General features: G+C 37.8%; 4 protein-coding genes across 4 annotated transcripts; 2 read left to right on the top strand and 2 right to left on the bottom strand.

The window, feature by feature from the left end:
* Positions 1-69: 69 nt before the first annotated feature.
* Positions 70-3264, bottom strand: EAE97_002126 (uncharacterized protein; the record flags this gene model as incomplete). Its single annotated transcript, XM_038872637.1, has 4 exons — positions 70-939; positions 986-1526; positions 1576-2726; positions 2773-3264. The coding sequence occupies 4 exons, from the start codon at positions 3262-3264 to the stop codon at positions 70-72; spliced, it is 3054 nt and encodes a 1017-aa protein (XP_038735843.1).
* A 251-nt stretch (positions 3265-3515) lies between these two features.
* On the top strand, positions 3516-6123 carry EAE97_002125 (uncharacterized protein). Its single transcript, XM_038872636.1, has 7 exons — positions 3516-3781; positions 3852-3921; positions 3976-4016; positions 4077-4167; positions 4232-4311; positions 4359-4488; positions 4538-6123. The coding sequence occupies exons 1-7, from the start codon at positions 3647-3649 to the stop codon at positions 5878-5880; spliced, it is 1890 nt and encodes a 629-aa protein (XP_038735842.1). The 5' UTR covers positions 3516-3646; the 3' UTR covers positions 5881-6123.
* Positions 6124-6520: 397 nt separating this feature from the next.
* On the top strand, positions 6521-7156 carry EAE97_002124 (uncharacterized protein; the record flags this gene model as incomplete). The annotated part of the gene is made up of 3 exons (XM_038872635.1): positions 6521-6869; positions 7012-7095; positions 7152-7156. 3 exons carry the CDS (start codon positions 6521-6523, stop codon positions 7154-7156), a joined length of 438 nt encoding a protein of 145 aa, XP_038735841.1.
* Positions 7157-8568: 1412 nt separating this feature from the next.
* EAE97_002123 (uncharacterized protein) lies at positions 8569-11199 on the bottom strand (the record flags this gene model as incomplete). Its single annotated transcript, XM_038872634.1, has 5 exons — positions 8569-9044; positions 9141-9358; positions 9412-9843; positions 9895-10725; positions 10961-11199. The coding sequence occupies 5 exons, from the start codon at positions 11197-11199 to the stop codon at positions 8569-8571; spliced, it is 2196 nt and encodes a 731-aa protein (XP_038735840.1).
* Between the last annotated feature and the right edge of the window lie 2732 nt (positions 11200-13931).

Genomic DNA, 13931 nt, shown 5'->3' with positions numbered 1-13931 from the left:
AAACGTTTTTACAAAACAGCACAATTTTGTGCAAGTATTTTCCTTGTCCCCATCTCCAATATTACTACTTTATCTTCCCTTTCCAGTTTCCATACCAATATCCTCATCTCCGTCATCTTTGTCCAACATAGCCGCATAATCCTCCGCACTGGCGAATGTTGGAAGATTCTTAAGTCTCCTCTTCTTACTTCTGCTAGTCTCTTTCTTCTCTTCTTCCGCTTCGGGACTCTTTGCTCTCTGTAATTCAGCTTCGAATAATGCATCCATATCTGATCCTGCTTCATCATCACTGTCCTTGAGGTCATCTTCTTCTTCTGAGAAGATGCCCTCTCCATCATCTTCCTCAGCATCTTGCATATCCTCATCTTCTCCTTCAACATCGACTTCTTCATCCGATCCCTCAATATCAACACCGCCTTCAGAATCATCCTCGGACATGTCAAAGTCATCCATATCCAAATCATCATCATCAGACTCTGGACCCTCGATATCTGGCTTACTTTCAACCAAAGCTTGCCAAATTTCATCCTCATCTTCATCCTCATCATCTTCTCCATCTTCACCCTTTTTCTTCTCCTTCTTCTTAGATGCATCCTTACCCTTACCAATTTGGTTGAAGTATTTATGGAAGAAGACTTCATCAACTGCAACGTCCTCAGCCTTCTTTCTCCAGAATGCTTCCGAGTTGACAGATTGTTGGACCTTAGTACCACGATTGGATACAAGGATACCTTGACTTGCCCCACCAGCAAGAGGTTGCATAAGAGAACTTCCCTTTGGTGCTCCAGCTGCTGCTTTTGCGTTTCTGTAGACAAAACGATCTAAGAAATGGGTTAAGGAGTGGGAAGCGAGATCAGGTTTAGGTGGCATTTTTTCGTCATTAATAAGGCGGTCAACAAATAGAGATACAGATGGATGGAAATGTCTCAAGAAAGGAATCTAATATTATTAGCAAAGCTCCCTCATTCACTAGAACGCAACTCACAATTTCCCATAAACAACTCTTGTCAGCATTGCTATGTTCAGGATCTCTCTTCTTTCCATCATATGTGTCTGTTCTAGATTTCGATGGAGCTGTTGTAGCTTGAATATCTGCAGTTTCTCCATCCTCTGGCACATCTCGATATACCTCTTCTTCCTCTTCATCATTTGCTTCAGGAGTATTGAGCAGAGTCTTAAGTCCAGGGAATGTGACTTCTAACTCTCTCAACAAATAGATGATACCACAAATGAATGGAGGTTGATGAAGAGTAACAACTTGTAACATTCTCTTCGCAAAAGCCTTCACACGCTTGATATTGACATCTGATTTCAAAGCCCTATAAAGCAAATTGAGATACAGTGCATGTTTCGAAGAAGTGATTAGACGAGGATCGAGCAAGGATTCGTAGAGAGTTCTGTAGAATCTGTCGACAGCAAGGTGCTTTGTTGTTGATAGTTGCTCAATCAACATCAAAGCTTGAATACTGGTGTTGAAATTGGATGAATGGGTAATTCGGAACAAAGTATCCATATGTTTCTCAAGGCTAAATCTAGTCAGTATTGTCCTCGGCCAATATAATTCTTTGAACTTACGTTAAATCATCAGTCTTTGTGAATGGGAATGCACGATTAACACCGGTCAGAACAGCAGAGATCATCTTCTCTGTTGTCTCCTCACTTGCTTGCTTTGCTTCCTCCTCTGCTGTCAACTTTTCCTTCGCCTTCTTTCCCATAGCGCCTCCACCTCCTTGGATCTCTCCTTTCTTATTGAGTTTAGGACCTGTAGGTTTGATAACTTCGGGCTTTTTAAGAAGAGATACGAAAAGACCAAAGTATATGCTCAAAAGCTTCTTCGCAACAACTTCCTCCTTCGAACTGAGAATCGTTTGATTAAGAGTATTGATGGCGTAATATTTAGCGTGGGAACTCTGTCCAGGTCTCAATATAAGTTCGTTCTCGATTGAGTTGATAATGATCTCCTTCATTGCGGGATGAGAGGTTTGAAGTTGCATCAGGAGATATGATGATCGTGAAGCAATCTTTTTGTCTGGGTCTCCAAGTTTGTTGACCAAGAGTCGAAGTAAATTGGATTCTTGTTCTGGCTTATCCTTTAATAGTTCGTAGACGTACATAACAGCTCTTGAACGAGCATATTCTACCTCGTCGCTACACCAAACTTCCAGAATCTTGAGCATATCAAAATATGACTCCTTGAGCCAATCTTCATATGCCCATGAAATGAGATGTGCTTTGGTCATATTTCCTGGTAGAGGTTGTCCGGATTTCCAAACACCAGTATCGCTTTCTTGCAATGTACCGAGAAGCCCAGGCTGTGAAGCAAATGTACGAAGACGTCTGTCTGCAGGAAGCACGACACCAGCTCCGAGCAAATCCTTCATAGCTCCCAGTGCTGTAACGGCTTGTCCTCTACTTCTTTTCTTTGCCAGATCCAATAAACTTTCGAATGATCTTGTGGTATGAACTGGGGATTCTTGAACAACCAAAGTTAAAGCGGAAATCTTATCGGATAATGTACCAGAGGACATGATCGTAGCAAGGAAACGATGTGAAGAAGTCGCAGAAAGATGTTTCGAGGCATATAAAGTACTGTCGGCTTCAAGAAGAGCTTTGGCATATTCGTTTAGGTTATTGATCGACGATCGGTATGGTCCTGTCTCGCTGAAGTCTCCCACCGGAAGGACGGGGAGTTCTGCTGCATGCCAGTCTGGTCGCGCTTCAAAATTCTATAATCGGTCAGTGGACTCAAAATAAAGGTAAGAAGCTACAAACCAGGCGGTTCTGATCCTTCATAGATTCTTTGACTTGAATGGCCGCGGGTTTCTCTGCCACTTTGGAAGTCTTTGAAGATTCTTTGGCTTTAGTCACACTTTTCTCGGGAACTTTGGGTGCCTCTTCTGGTTCACTGGATTCCGATTCCGATTGTAAGGCCTCGTCCCGCCAATCATCAGCATCTACCTCTTCATCCTCCTCATCTGCTTCCGCTTCTGGAGCTTGTCCTTCGATTCCAAGACCTGCTACAAATTTGGCAAACTCATTCTTAAAGTCCTTGTCTGTGGATTTGGTTGCTGGTTTTGCTTCGTTCTCTGAATCGGATTGTGCATCGAGTACAAGATCTAAATCTTCCTCTGTTCCTCCCAATGCCAATATTTCTTGTAACAAAACTTCTTTTTCATTTCCTCCTGATTTTGGCGCTTTGTTAACTGGACGATCTTGATCCTCTTTGTTGGTGTCGCGCTTTCTTTTTTTGTTATTTGACACCATTTTGTACAATAAAAGTAATTCAATTGAAATGATGATGGTGAAAATATCGAGGGGTGTTCAAATTATTTCTTATTAAAGTTGCGACATTCTTATTAGAAGTTCTTGATTAGAAAAAAAGTTTATTTCACCGCCTTTTATTCTGCCACTGACCGTCGGGACAAAGATTTTCCGATGCTAGAAAAGCTTCATCCTCCATTATTTGTTGTAAGTCGGAACTTTTCATTGGCTTGGTGATATGAGGGCCAATGTGAACAAAAAGGCAACCCGAAAGATATCCATGATAAGAATGAAAACATAGTCTTTCTGCTTTTTTCACATCCCAATAGTTCATTCGAACTTGTTTGTTCTGAACGTAGGACGCAGAACCAGGAAGTACTCCAAGATGCATTCCCTCCAAAGTATTTCGCGGTTTGGAGGATCTGTAACAAACACTTGGGGCTTGTGGCGCCGTGCAACGAGTTCACCACGGCCTCCTAGGCTTTCATATACTCAAACGCAATCACATTTTTCTACATTTGTAGGTTCAGATTTATCACGAAAACAACTTTTAATCACGTGGGCATATCATTGATTAATTGATATGGTAGAATGATGACAGGGCAAGATTATCCAAGTTCTGGGTACCTACTGGTGGTATAGCTGCAAGCGCAGATGAAGGTAAAATTCAAACTAGATATGTTCATCGAAATTGGGAAAACTGATTCGGGATAGATTCTCATGCTAAACTTATTCGAGGGGGGTTCTTACGTCAGGTGCGTTGTCAAGTCATTCCTCTTCACTCATAAGGGCATGCTCACACACAGCATGGCTAGGCTCACACGGGTATCTTTCACATGTTACCGCTAGGAAGAAGAGTACAGGATAAGTTGGAAGCACTTATTGATAAACATATGTCAACATTGGGTTAGCAAATCTGTCCCCTCAAATTGCTTTCACCATTCATGCTAATATTAATGTCTTCTGAAAGGCGCATCGAAACTTGCTTTGTCGTCTCTGTCGTCTGAAGAGCTCTGGACTAAAAGTGGTCGATTGAATTCTAGTTCTGAGGTATTTCCCATCAAATCATTTCATTGCTATGATTTTAACACTATCAGCTCTTCCGATTGGAAGACCGAAAGGAGGCGAGGTATCTTCTTGCTCCTACACATGAGGAAGAAATCACGGAATTGGTTTCAAACTCGGTCCAATCATACAAAGAACTTCCTGTTCGTTTATACCAGATTAGTTTGTTCAAACCTGCCATCTTTTTTGTTCTTTGCTCATTCATATATAGCTCGAAAGTATCGTGATGAGCTCCGACCGAGACAAGGACTTCTCCGTTCTCGAGAATTTGTCATGAAAGATCTTTATACGTTTGATTACAATAACATTTCCGCTCTGTCAACTTACGAAAGTGTTCGTAAAGCATATCATAATCTTTTCGATGAATTGAAAGTTCCATATCTTGTAGCCGAAGCCGATTCAGGGGACATAGGTGGTGACCTCAGTCATGAATTTCACTTTCCAACTAAGATCGGAGAAGACAATATCATCAGTTGCAGTAAATGCAATTATGTGGCAAATGAGGAGTTAGCAGAAAGTGGGTTGCCAAAATCGAATGAGACCGAGAGTTTGAAGAATAAGTTTAAAACCATGAAGAAGGTTGGTGGATTCTCTCGTGATGGATCTACCCTCATTGTTACTTGGTTTTATTCTGAAAACGGAGAGGAGTACGACGTGAACACAAGTTCAATCAAAAGACTTGTACATGACTATGACCCTTCGAGAAAAATAGGACATGTGGAATTGTCGCAACTCATCAGTGAGGATTTTATACTCACGAATACACGTCTCAATGAAGAAGATGAAAATCATATCACCCATGTTATTAATCTTATTGATGGACGAGTCCCTCTTGAATTTTCGGAGGCAATTTCACGGAAACGAGAGGGGTACTTTGATTCGTCTTTAAATGAGTATAAAAATTCGTCGCTCGCCCTGGATCCATCTACTGGGGAACCGCTGAATTTGAAGCGTATTACGGAGGGCGATGTTTGTCCCAAATGTCAAGAACCGACACTGAAAGTCGAAAAGGCCATCGAACTTGGACATACTTTCCACTTGGGTACACGATATAGTAAGCCGATGGAAGCAACTGTTACTGTACCTTCTGGCCTTGTGGAGACAAATCTCGAAGTTGAAGAGAAGGAAACTCAGCAAGGAGGAAATAATCAGATACGGGTTCCTATGGAAATGGGATGTCATGGTATTGGTGTAACGAGAATGATTGGAGCCGTGGCAGAAACTCTAGCTGACGAAAAAGGTTTGAATTGGCCGAGAGTTATGGCTCCTTTCGAAATTGTTGTGGTCCCTGGAAAGGGATTGAATGAAGATGCATTGCAGATATTTGATACCCTTTCTGCTGCTGAAATGGATCCAGTAGTTGATGATCGAGAGGTATCGATTGGCTGGAAAATGAAGGATGCTGATCTGATTGGTTATCCGGTCATTGTTTTGCTGGGTAGGAAGTGGAAGGAAGGTCTATGTGAGGTCCAGTGTAGACGAATGAATGTCAAGGAGGATGTCAGGATCGAGGACTTAAAGAACTTTGTTGGGAAGCTATTGAATCAGCTTTGAGTCAAAGAGGTGTAGTGTACTATAAACTGTGATATATCTCACTAAAAGGTGTCAATTATCGTCAAGGGCTGATGGAATACTGCCAAATAAAAGGATTTTTTTTCAACTTTGATTTTTCATGTACTCATATTTTGGACGAGAGTCGGATTTGGTGGCAATTCAAGCACTTGAGTTATTGCTGAGCAGTGCTTTGGACTTCTCTTTAACTAGGTATCTATGTGTATGCATCAATCTTTGAAACAATCTCAGTTCACTAGACTAGCCCGATCAACGCAATACAGGTAGCTAGGCGGCTACTCATTCAAGCACCGATTTCGGCACGCGACTCCCTTTTCTGATTTTCTCCGCATTCTGAGGCATGTGGATCATGTTGTAGTGAATTTCAAAGACCGCAGTTGAAACTCAAAATTACGTGCTTTTCTATACCACAAGCTATTCACTCATCCGCTATCGCAACCTGAATTTACCTTTCACTTCAAAGGATTCGCAAGTTTTTGCTCCATGTACGATCAAATACCACCACCATCACACGCAGCCTTCTCAACTTTCCTCTCAGTCTTATTCAGCAGAGGAGCAACCCTTCCCAAAGCAATAGTTGCGTCGAATTACAAGTAACCTTGCCAGCTCTCTCCTCAACAAAATGTCTTCACCCCCACGCAAACTCACACTCAAAGTTCTCGGACAGTTCGACCAAGGCAAAGAAGCAGGCAAACAAGCATATCGTGAGGTTAGAGTAGAGGCACTGTTTGAATTCCAGCACACGGAAGAGTACCGCAAAGGTTATGAAGCAGGTGTAAAAGCAGAAGAGAATCTCGGAATTCCCGGCACCGAAGAATGGACAGCTGATAGGATCGCCAAAGAGGCCAAGAAAGCCAAGGAGCTCGAGCTATTCAAAAGAATCGCAGAGAGAAAAGCGAAAGAAGCTAGAAGAATCAAGGAAGCAATTGAGACTGCTCATCGCGATGCTGTTATGTTTCATAGGGAGTTTGGTGAGTCTTTTCGCAGATATGATTAGGCTGAAATGACGGCTCAAGGACAATTGGCTCATTTATTACACTGAATATAGATAAATCACAAGGAGTATCGGAAGAGGAATTGAATCAAAATTTTGGATGGATATGACCTTTGCAGATACGGGAGGAATTTTAGAAATTCATGGGCCTCGTGCGCAACTGGATAAGGATGGTCAGATTCAGGGCGGGCTTGAGCGGAAAAGTACGTATCTATCTCGCTTGCTTAAATTCAGTAGGAGAATAGCTAATATTTGATAGTCTAGATATATGAAGTAATCATCACTGACAAGCGGCTAAATTTGGGGCTGGGAAGACAAAAGTTTGCCGATTTAATAATTCCGCGGGTCGGAAAATTTGCCACAGAGCTACGAATGGAAAGGAACAGTATGACAATTGATCAATCGATAGAAGATAAATAGCTTCGGCCCAATGAAAAGCAATCCAAGTCAACCTGATTAGCGCAATAATGTTTTGAATGCCTTTCCTGCATTATTACCGTGGATTGCCAACGACTTCTTGCGTCGTTTGTAGGCACGTTGAGAACCCCTCGACCAAATTCTTCAAATTTGCAAATATTTCTGTTAAACTACTCTCCACTTCAAATCTCATGCTCATGACAGGGTTCTTATTCTCTTTGGGGATAGTCAGTCTTGAGTAGTGCAACAAAGCTCACTCGTATTGGAGGAATTGAGTGGTAAAGCACTTGAGATCCAGTTTCCCCATAACACGTAGGCGCTTGTCAATGAATTTTTGCGAGTTATTCTTGCCTTCGGAGCTTGCCGTTCTAAGGCTCAGAGTGACGTTGATGTTTGTATTGCTTGAGATTTCAACCGTTTGAAGGTGGTTTAGACATCCCGTAACAATGAATACTAGGTAAGACCGACGAGGACGTGTAGACCACACTCTCCATATCTCTATAAGAAGCTAGTTTCACTCAAGTATTCTGAATAGCCCGAAATATTCCTGCCAGACTTGCTTGTGCCCCTCTACTTCACTAATTCCTCGAGTTTATTGATTTTTAACTTTCCACTAAGGATAAGTTGAATGGTAAAGATTTTTATCGACGTAGGGTTATTCAGTGGCGAGAACTTTATTGAGCTCTAGCAGTTAGAATAGGAGTATTCTCAAGGAACATGTTAGTGAAGAAAATTCATACCATAGGATACTCTTTGCACAAACATATGAAATTGCGCTTCTGGAAACCAACTCTATATCCTTGTTTATCGCACTCAGAAGTGATAAAGTGAATCCATCTCCAGATCCAAATGCCCGTGACGTATTTGCAACAAATGGGTTTGAAGACGTAGAGATGGAACGATTGGTTGATTGCGTAAATATGGTATATAAAGATAAGAAGGAATCGTTGTAAGAACAAACAAAAGACTGCGAGTGGTATGTACATCAAGAATTTCTTATGGGCAGCCCCTTCAACGTTGATAAGAGATCCAAATAACAACAAGATGAGCAAATTACGCTAATTATGTTACATGTAGATTTCTGTTGGCATCATTAATTCTAGAAGAATTCCGCGATGGATTTAAGAGTGGTACAGCAGTGCTCATGGCCGCTTTGAGCAAGACTGCCAAAACTCGCTGGCTGCTAACCAGAGCAAAAATCTTGAGGCTCTCTATAGAGGCATATTTTGATGTTGCAGAACATGAATGCAATTTTCCCTTCACTGTGGTGATACTTGATAATAATCCAACCAATTCAAATCCGAAAGTTGCTGGGTAAACCAAGCATCATTCATCGAATCCATCTGCATACCTGTATCAAACATGATAATATTATCATTCCCAAGCCCTCCATTGGGAGCTCCAGGCACAGTAGTTGGATAATCCTGGGCAATTGACCCTTGAGGATTTGCGAAGTCTTGCTCGGCAAGTGTTGGATTGCCAGTTATATTTGACTCGAGTGGATTTCCATTCGATGGATCCGTGATTTCAGCCGATTTTCTTGCTTGGACTTTCTCTTTCAACGTTTCTAGAATGTTTATAGCTCGTTTGGCTGATTGGATCTGAACTTGGTGATGTTCTAGAATCTCAATACCTGAAGTCCATGACGTTTCAAAGCAATGTTCGGTGGATAAACTGGCTTGGATCAGCGGAGATAATTGTGCCGCAAGAAGGATAGTCGCGGCAGCGAATGCAACTGTTATTGTCAGTATACAAGATTTGAGGGAGGATCCTCTGTTTCCAAGAGCATGGACTGCTGTCAGATGATGACAGGTTTTCGCAAGAAGCTTACAGTAAACAGTGTGCCATCCCGAGCTACGATACCCCGTGTCGAGATTTTCGTGTATCGTCTCAACAAGTAAGTGAGCAGATTTCACACATAATGTGCAAACTCCAATTGCAAGATCTTTCGTTAGTCCAGGCTCAGATTTGCCGAGTAGGGCCGACTTTTCCTTAAAGACGGATGCTAAGAGTATGGGTCGTAGGAGTAAGATGCGAACCAGTAAGAACCTGAGAGATAATGTCAGACATTGAGATCAAATTGACGCGCTTTGCTTGATTACCTGCTTTGTAATACTTTTGACTGTAAAACAACATGAAGTTGGCCAGGTGCGAAAGCGTCGGTGCCAAGCGCAAACGAATTAACATCCTTGAATATTCGAGGAACACTCTCCCGAAAATCATCGAGTTTCGCATTGATGGTCAATATACTGGCCAGATCACCTACCGACCAAGGATCGAAAGACTTGGTAGAATCGCTTTCATTCTTGCCACCTTGAAATACATAGAACTTTGAAAGTATTTCATCCATAATGTCGAATAATCTGAGCGAGTAGACAAATAAATTCATCCGAGAATGAATTCCAGATGGTTGAGCTCCGGGAACTTGATGGAAATCTGCTGTTAAATATCGGTCATCAATTATCGATGGCTCTGGAACATCGTAGGATCCAGTTCTAATCATACTCGGTCGACCAAAAGTCATGGCCAGCAATCTTTTTGGGAATTAGCCACGGAAGGAATAAGAGTTAAATAGAACTACAGACCGGTCAAGCAATGTACAACAATGCCATACCCTTCGCTTAATCTCATAACTTAATTGACTGGTCCTATGTGAGTTATTTTCCGTGTTAAGACCCAATCCTTGTGCGGTGCGAATAGCTAATCCAACCACATTCCAACATCTATTTGCATGTTCAGTGGACTGCAAATAAACCCCCGTGAGTAGAAACAATTGAACCAAAGATAACTGTAGTGCATCCAATATCTCAAAGTTCAGTAACCTTCTCGATCGTCGATATAGTTCATCTGCATAGCTTGATTTTCGTTGTGGAGGAACGTCCTTACTATATTGACATCCCAAAGCAAAAACGAGATTAAGTGTAGCGTGAAAGATTGTTTCGTTCAACTCATCTCCGTCTAATCCTTTTCCTGGTGATGGTACCCACAGTTTTTCGTAAGTGGCATTGAAAGTTTGGAGGTCCAGAAGAGGAAATACTGGATGAACGAATTCCCAGTAACACTTTATGAATTCATCAGCTTGTTGACGTTGAGGTAAAATAAATCTTGCAAAATCTTGCTTATAGAGTATTTCTACTTCACCATGTGGTTGAGGTAGATTGTCAATCGGTGTTTTATGCGTTTCATTGATCGGCACTGCTCGATCTGACGCTGCTTGTCGAACTTGAGATACTAATGCAATTGTCGATGATCCTCCGTAAAGAGAATCTTGTGTCTCCGTATCGGAAACCATAGCCAAACCACCAACATTTCCAGGAGAAGCTACAATCCCTGCAGCTGGACTCGGAGATGAGGTTAATTGACTGACTGATCGAAAGTGAACATTTGGTTTTGGACTACCGATCATTAAAGACTTCCTGAATATCGGCAAATCAGCTGATTGGACACGACTTCATAATGCTGGGACAATTGTCTGAGTGTAGACTATGGTTGAAAATATCGAGCATTTTGGATGCATCAAAGAGCTCAAATGTTCAGATATTCAGATACGCTTCACGGAATCAAAAATAAAATAAAACGCTTTGGTTGTTGGGTGAAATCCCGTGCAAAAGGACCCGGCCGTGCAGCTGGGGAAATTTAGGAAAAACCCACCCAGTGTTAATAGAAGCTTTAGTGCCTACAGTTGCCTCCTCATAAGAACAACTGTCTTGAACACCTCTTCTTATACACGATGAGCATGAAGGGCGATCACCGTTGCAAGCTGTCTTTCTTTGACGACAAGAATTGCAGGCTAATTGAGTTCTCCGACGTTTACGGACAGGTTGTTGTGCTTGCAGTTGGTCCTGATTTTGAGACACTCCGGGTACATCTTCGGGCAGAGGAATATCCATGGATGGAGATGGAGAAATGGGATTCGGGGAGAGAGTAAGAGTGGGGAGGTGAGAGGTAAGAAGAAAAGTTGATGGGATAATGATGTGCCAAGACTCGGATCACACGTAATAGTTGTAATAGTTGATAAAAGGGGAGGTGAGATTGTGCTGATAACAGCCCTATATAATATATCAATGGAATTCTTGATGTATAAGATGCATGTTATGAAAAATTATGAAATATTGAATTTTTGATATTCTTCCTTTACTCCACAGAAACATGATCCGGGTAATAGGTGAGGATCACCAGGGGTTTCTTGTTATGATGATCGTAGTCTCAGTCACATGATTTCACGATTCTAGTCGACTCCCTTCTTATGTACGAGGGCGTGTCTTTGATGAATGCCGGGCCCGTGCACAACCCAAATTCGCGCGGTATCGAGAATACATTTTCAGTTTTTAGATTTTTTAAATTTAATTAAAACTCAATTATTCTATATAAATTATTAAATTATACTTTATAAAGATTAACAAAATAAAGGGGTATAATTATGAATATCTAAAACTAATCGAAAAAAGGTGTTCAATAAAGTTAAACAAATAATTATATATATAGATAGAATCATTATTACTTAAAAAGAAATAATATATTAAATTATAAATTTTCAAAAAGAATTATAAAATTAATATAACAATATATACAAAATTGAAACAAATTGAATAATATATATAACAAAGTTATATAATCTTTATTAATTAATAAATCGAATATTGAAAATATATATATTTGAAAATAATAATCTTTTTTGAAATTATATAACGTAGTTTATTAATGAGTGGGTTATATTAATAAACGGGTTATTTTGAAAATTATCTAAATTAAGCTTTTTAAAATATTAACATTTTAATAATTAATTATTATTTTTTTAAATAAAAGATTTTAAAAAATAATTAAAATCTAGATTTTTTATTAATTTAATTTTTATAAAATAATTTTATTATATTCTAAAAAGAAAAGGAAATTGTTACAATTTTCGTTATAAAAAATCTATTTTTATAATAACAGTTTTATAAATTCAAATTTCTTAAAACTAATAAGATTTTTAATATTCTTATATATTGAAATATTTTATATCAAATTTTCAGAAAATTATATTTATAAATAAAGAAAGTGTATGGTTATGTATAGATGAATTTTGTATATAAAATAAGTGATTCATTTATTGATATAAATTACTCACTAATAAACCACATTAACTAAATAATAAAAGCTAATTTCTATAATTAAAATAACTCGAAATAATAAAATATTATCTATAAATTAATATATTTTAAATTGAAATATATTATATTAAAAAAAGATTTATATTTTGATCTTTTGAAAAATTATATGTAATAATTGTTTTTTTTATACTATATTTATAAAAAAGTTATAATTGAATGTTTTATGTCACAGTCGTAAACTATAGAGCTCTATTAGACACGTGATGATAGGCCCTCGGGCCTACTACGTACCGAAGGAAGCCCGCACACACATATAAATTATATAGTTTCATAAAGTTTAAAAGAATTAATAAAAAGTCTTTGTACTACATTACACCTAGTTGATTCATTGCTAGTACCTACTCTAACATTTTATATTAAAAAAAAAGGATTATAGAAACTATAGATTTATAAGGAATATTGAAAAAGATTTCTGAAAAAGTTATTTTTATTAATATGATTATAATATAAAGCTTTAAAGAAAATATATATTAAATATAATATATCTTAGAAAAATATAAATATAAAGATGTAAAATAGATTTCTAATACAAATCTATAATATAAATATAAACAATTCTTTAAAAAAATATTTTGAATTATATACTATATATTCAATTAAATCCTTAAAAGAGAAAAGAAAAATTATTAATAATCTAAAACATTTAAATAAAGAGTATAATCGATTTTATAATTTAGCTTTTAAGAATTCTAAATAATATAAAGAAAAAGCTTATAATTTAAAAGATTCTAAAAAGTTTAATTCTACTTCTAACAAATAGATTTATAAACAAAATGTTATATATAAAAAAAGAAATCAAAATAAAGAGAAAATAGATTGATATTGTTTTTTTAAAGGTTTTTTAGAATCTCTATTTGAATCATGACTATAAAAGCTTAAAAAGAATAATCAATTTAATATCTACTTAATATTAAATAATGTATTAGTATATAATACTTTTTATATTAAAGAATTCCTAAAGAAAAAGGATATTAAATGTATAGATTAACTATCTCAATCTTTTGATATAAATATTATAAAATAGAAGATTAGGGAAAAAAAAGCTTTAAATACTTATTTATTAACTATAGAAAAAATACATATAATTTAGAAAAAAGAATAATATTATATCCCTCAAAAAGTTATTAATAATATTATTACTTATATTATAAAAATATATAATTTTATTATAAAAAACAATAGGGATAACAACTTTTATGATTAATTAGTAATCTGGAAATAATAATATTATTATTTATATTATAAGATTTTAATAGGGAGTATACTTCAATGTTGGGTTGACCTAGTAAGGGGGTGTATTGGGTTCAATAGTATTATAATTCATGTCTGTCCTCTTTATACGAAGAGGGCATTGCTAAGATACGAAGTGCGTAAGTGGGGGAGAACGTGACATGTTCTCAGTCACGTGTTCCAACATTTAATAAATAATGTGTTGCTATATGAATTTATATAGAGAGTTGTTATTAAAT

This window comes from Botrytis byssoidea (assembly GCF_014898295.1).
Source record: "Botrytis byssoidea strain MUCL 94 chromosome Unknown BBYS_004, whole genome shotgun sequence".
Lineage (NCBI taxonomy): Eukaryota > Fungi > Ascomycota > Leotiomycetes > Helotiales > Sclerotiniaceae > Botrytis > Botrytis byssoidea.
This window is presented reverse-complemented; position numbering and strand designations above follow the sequence as displayed.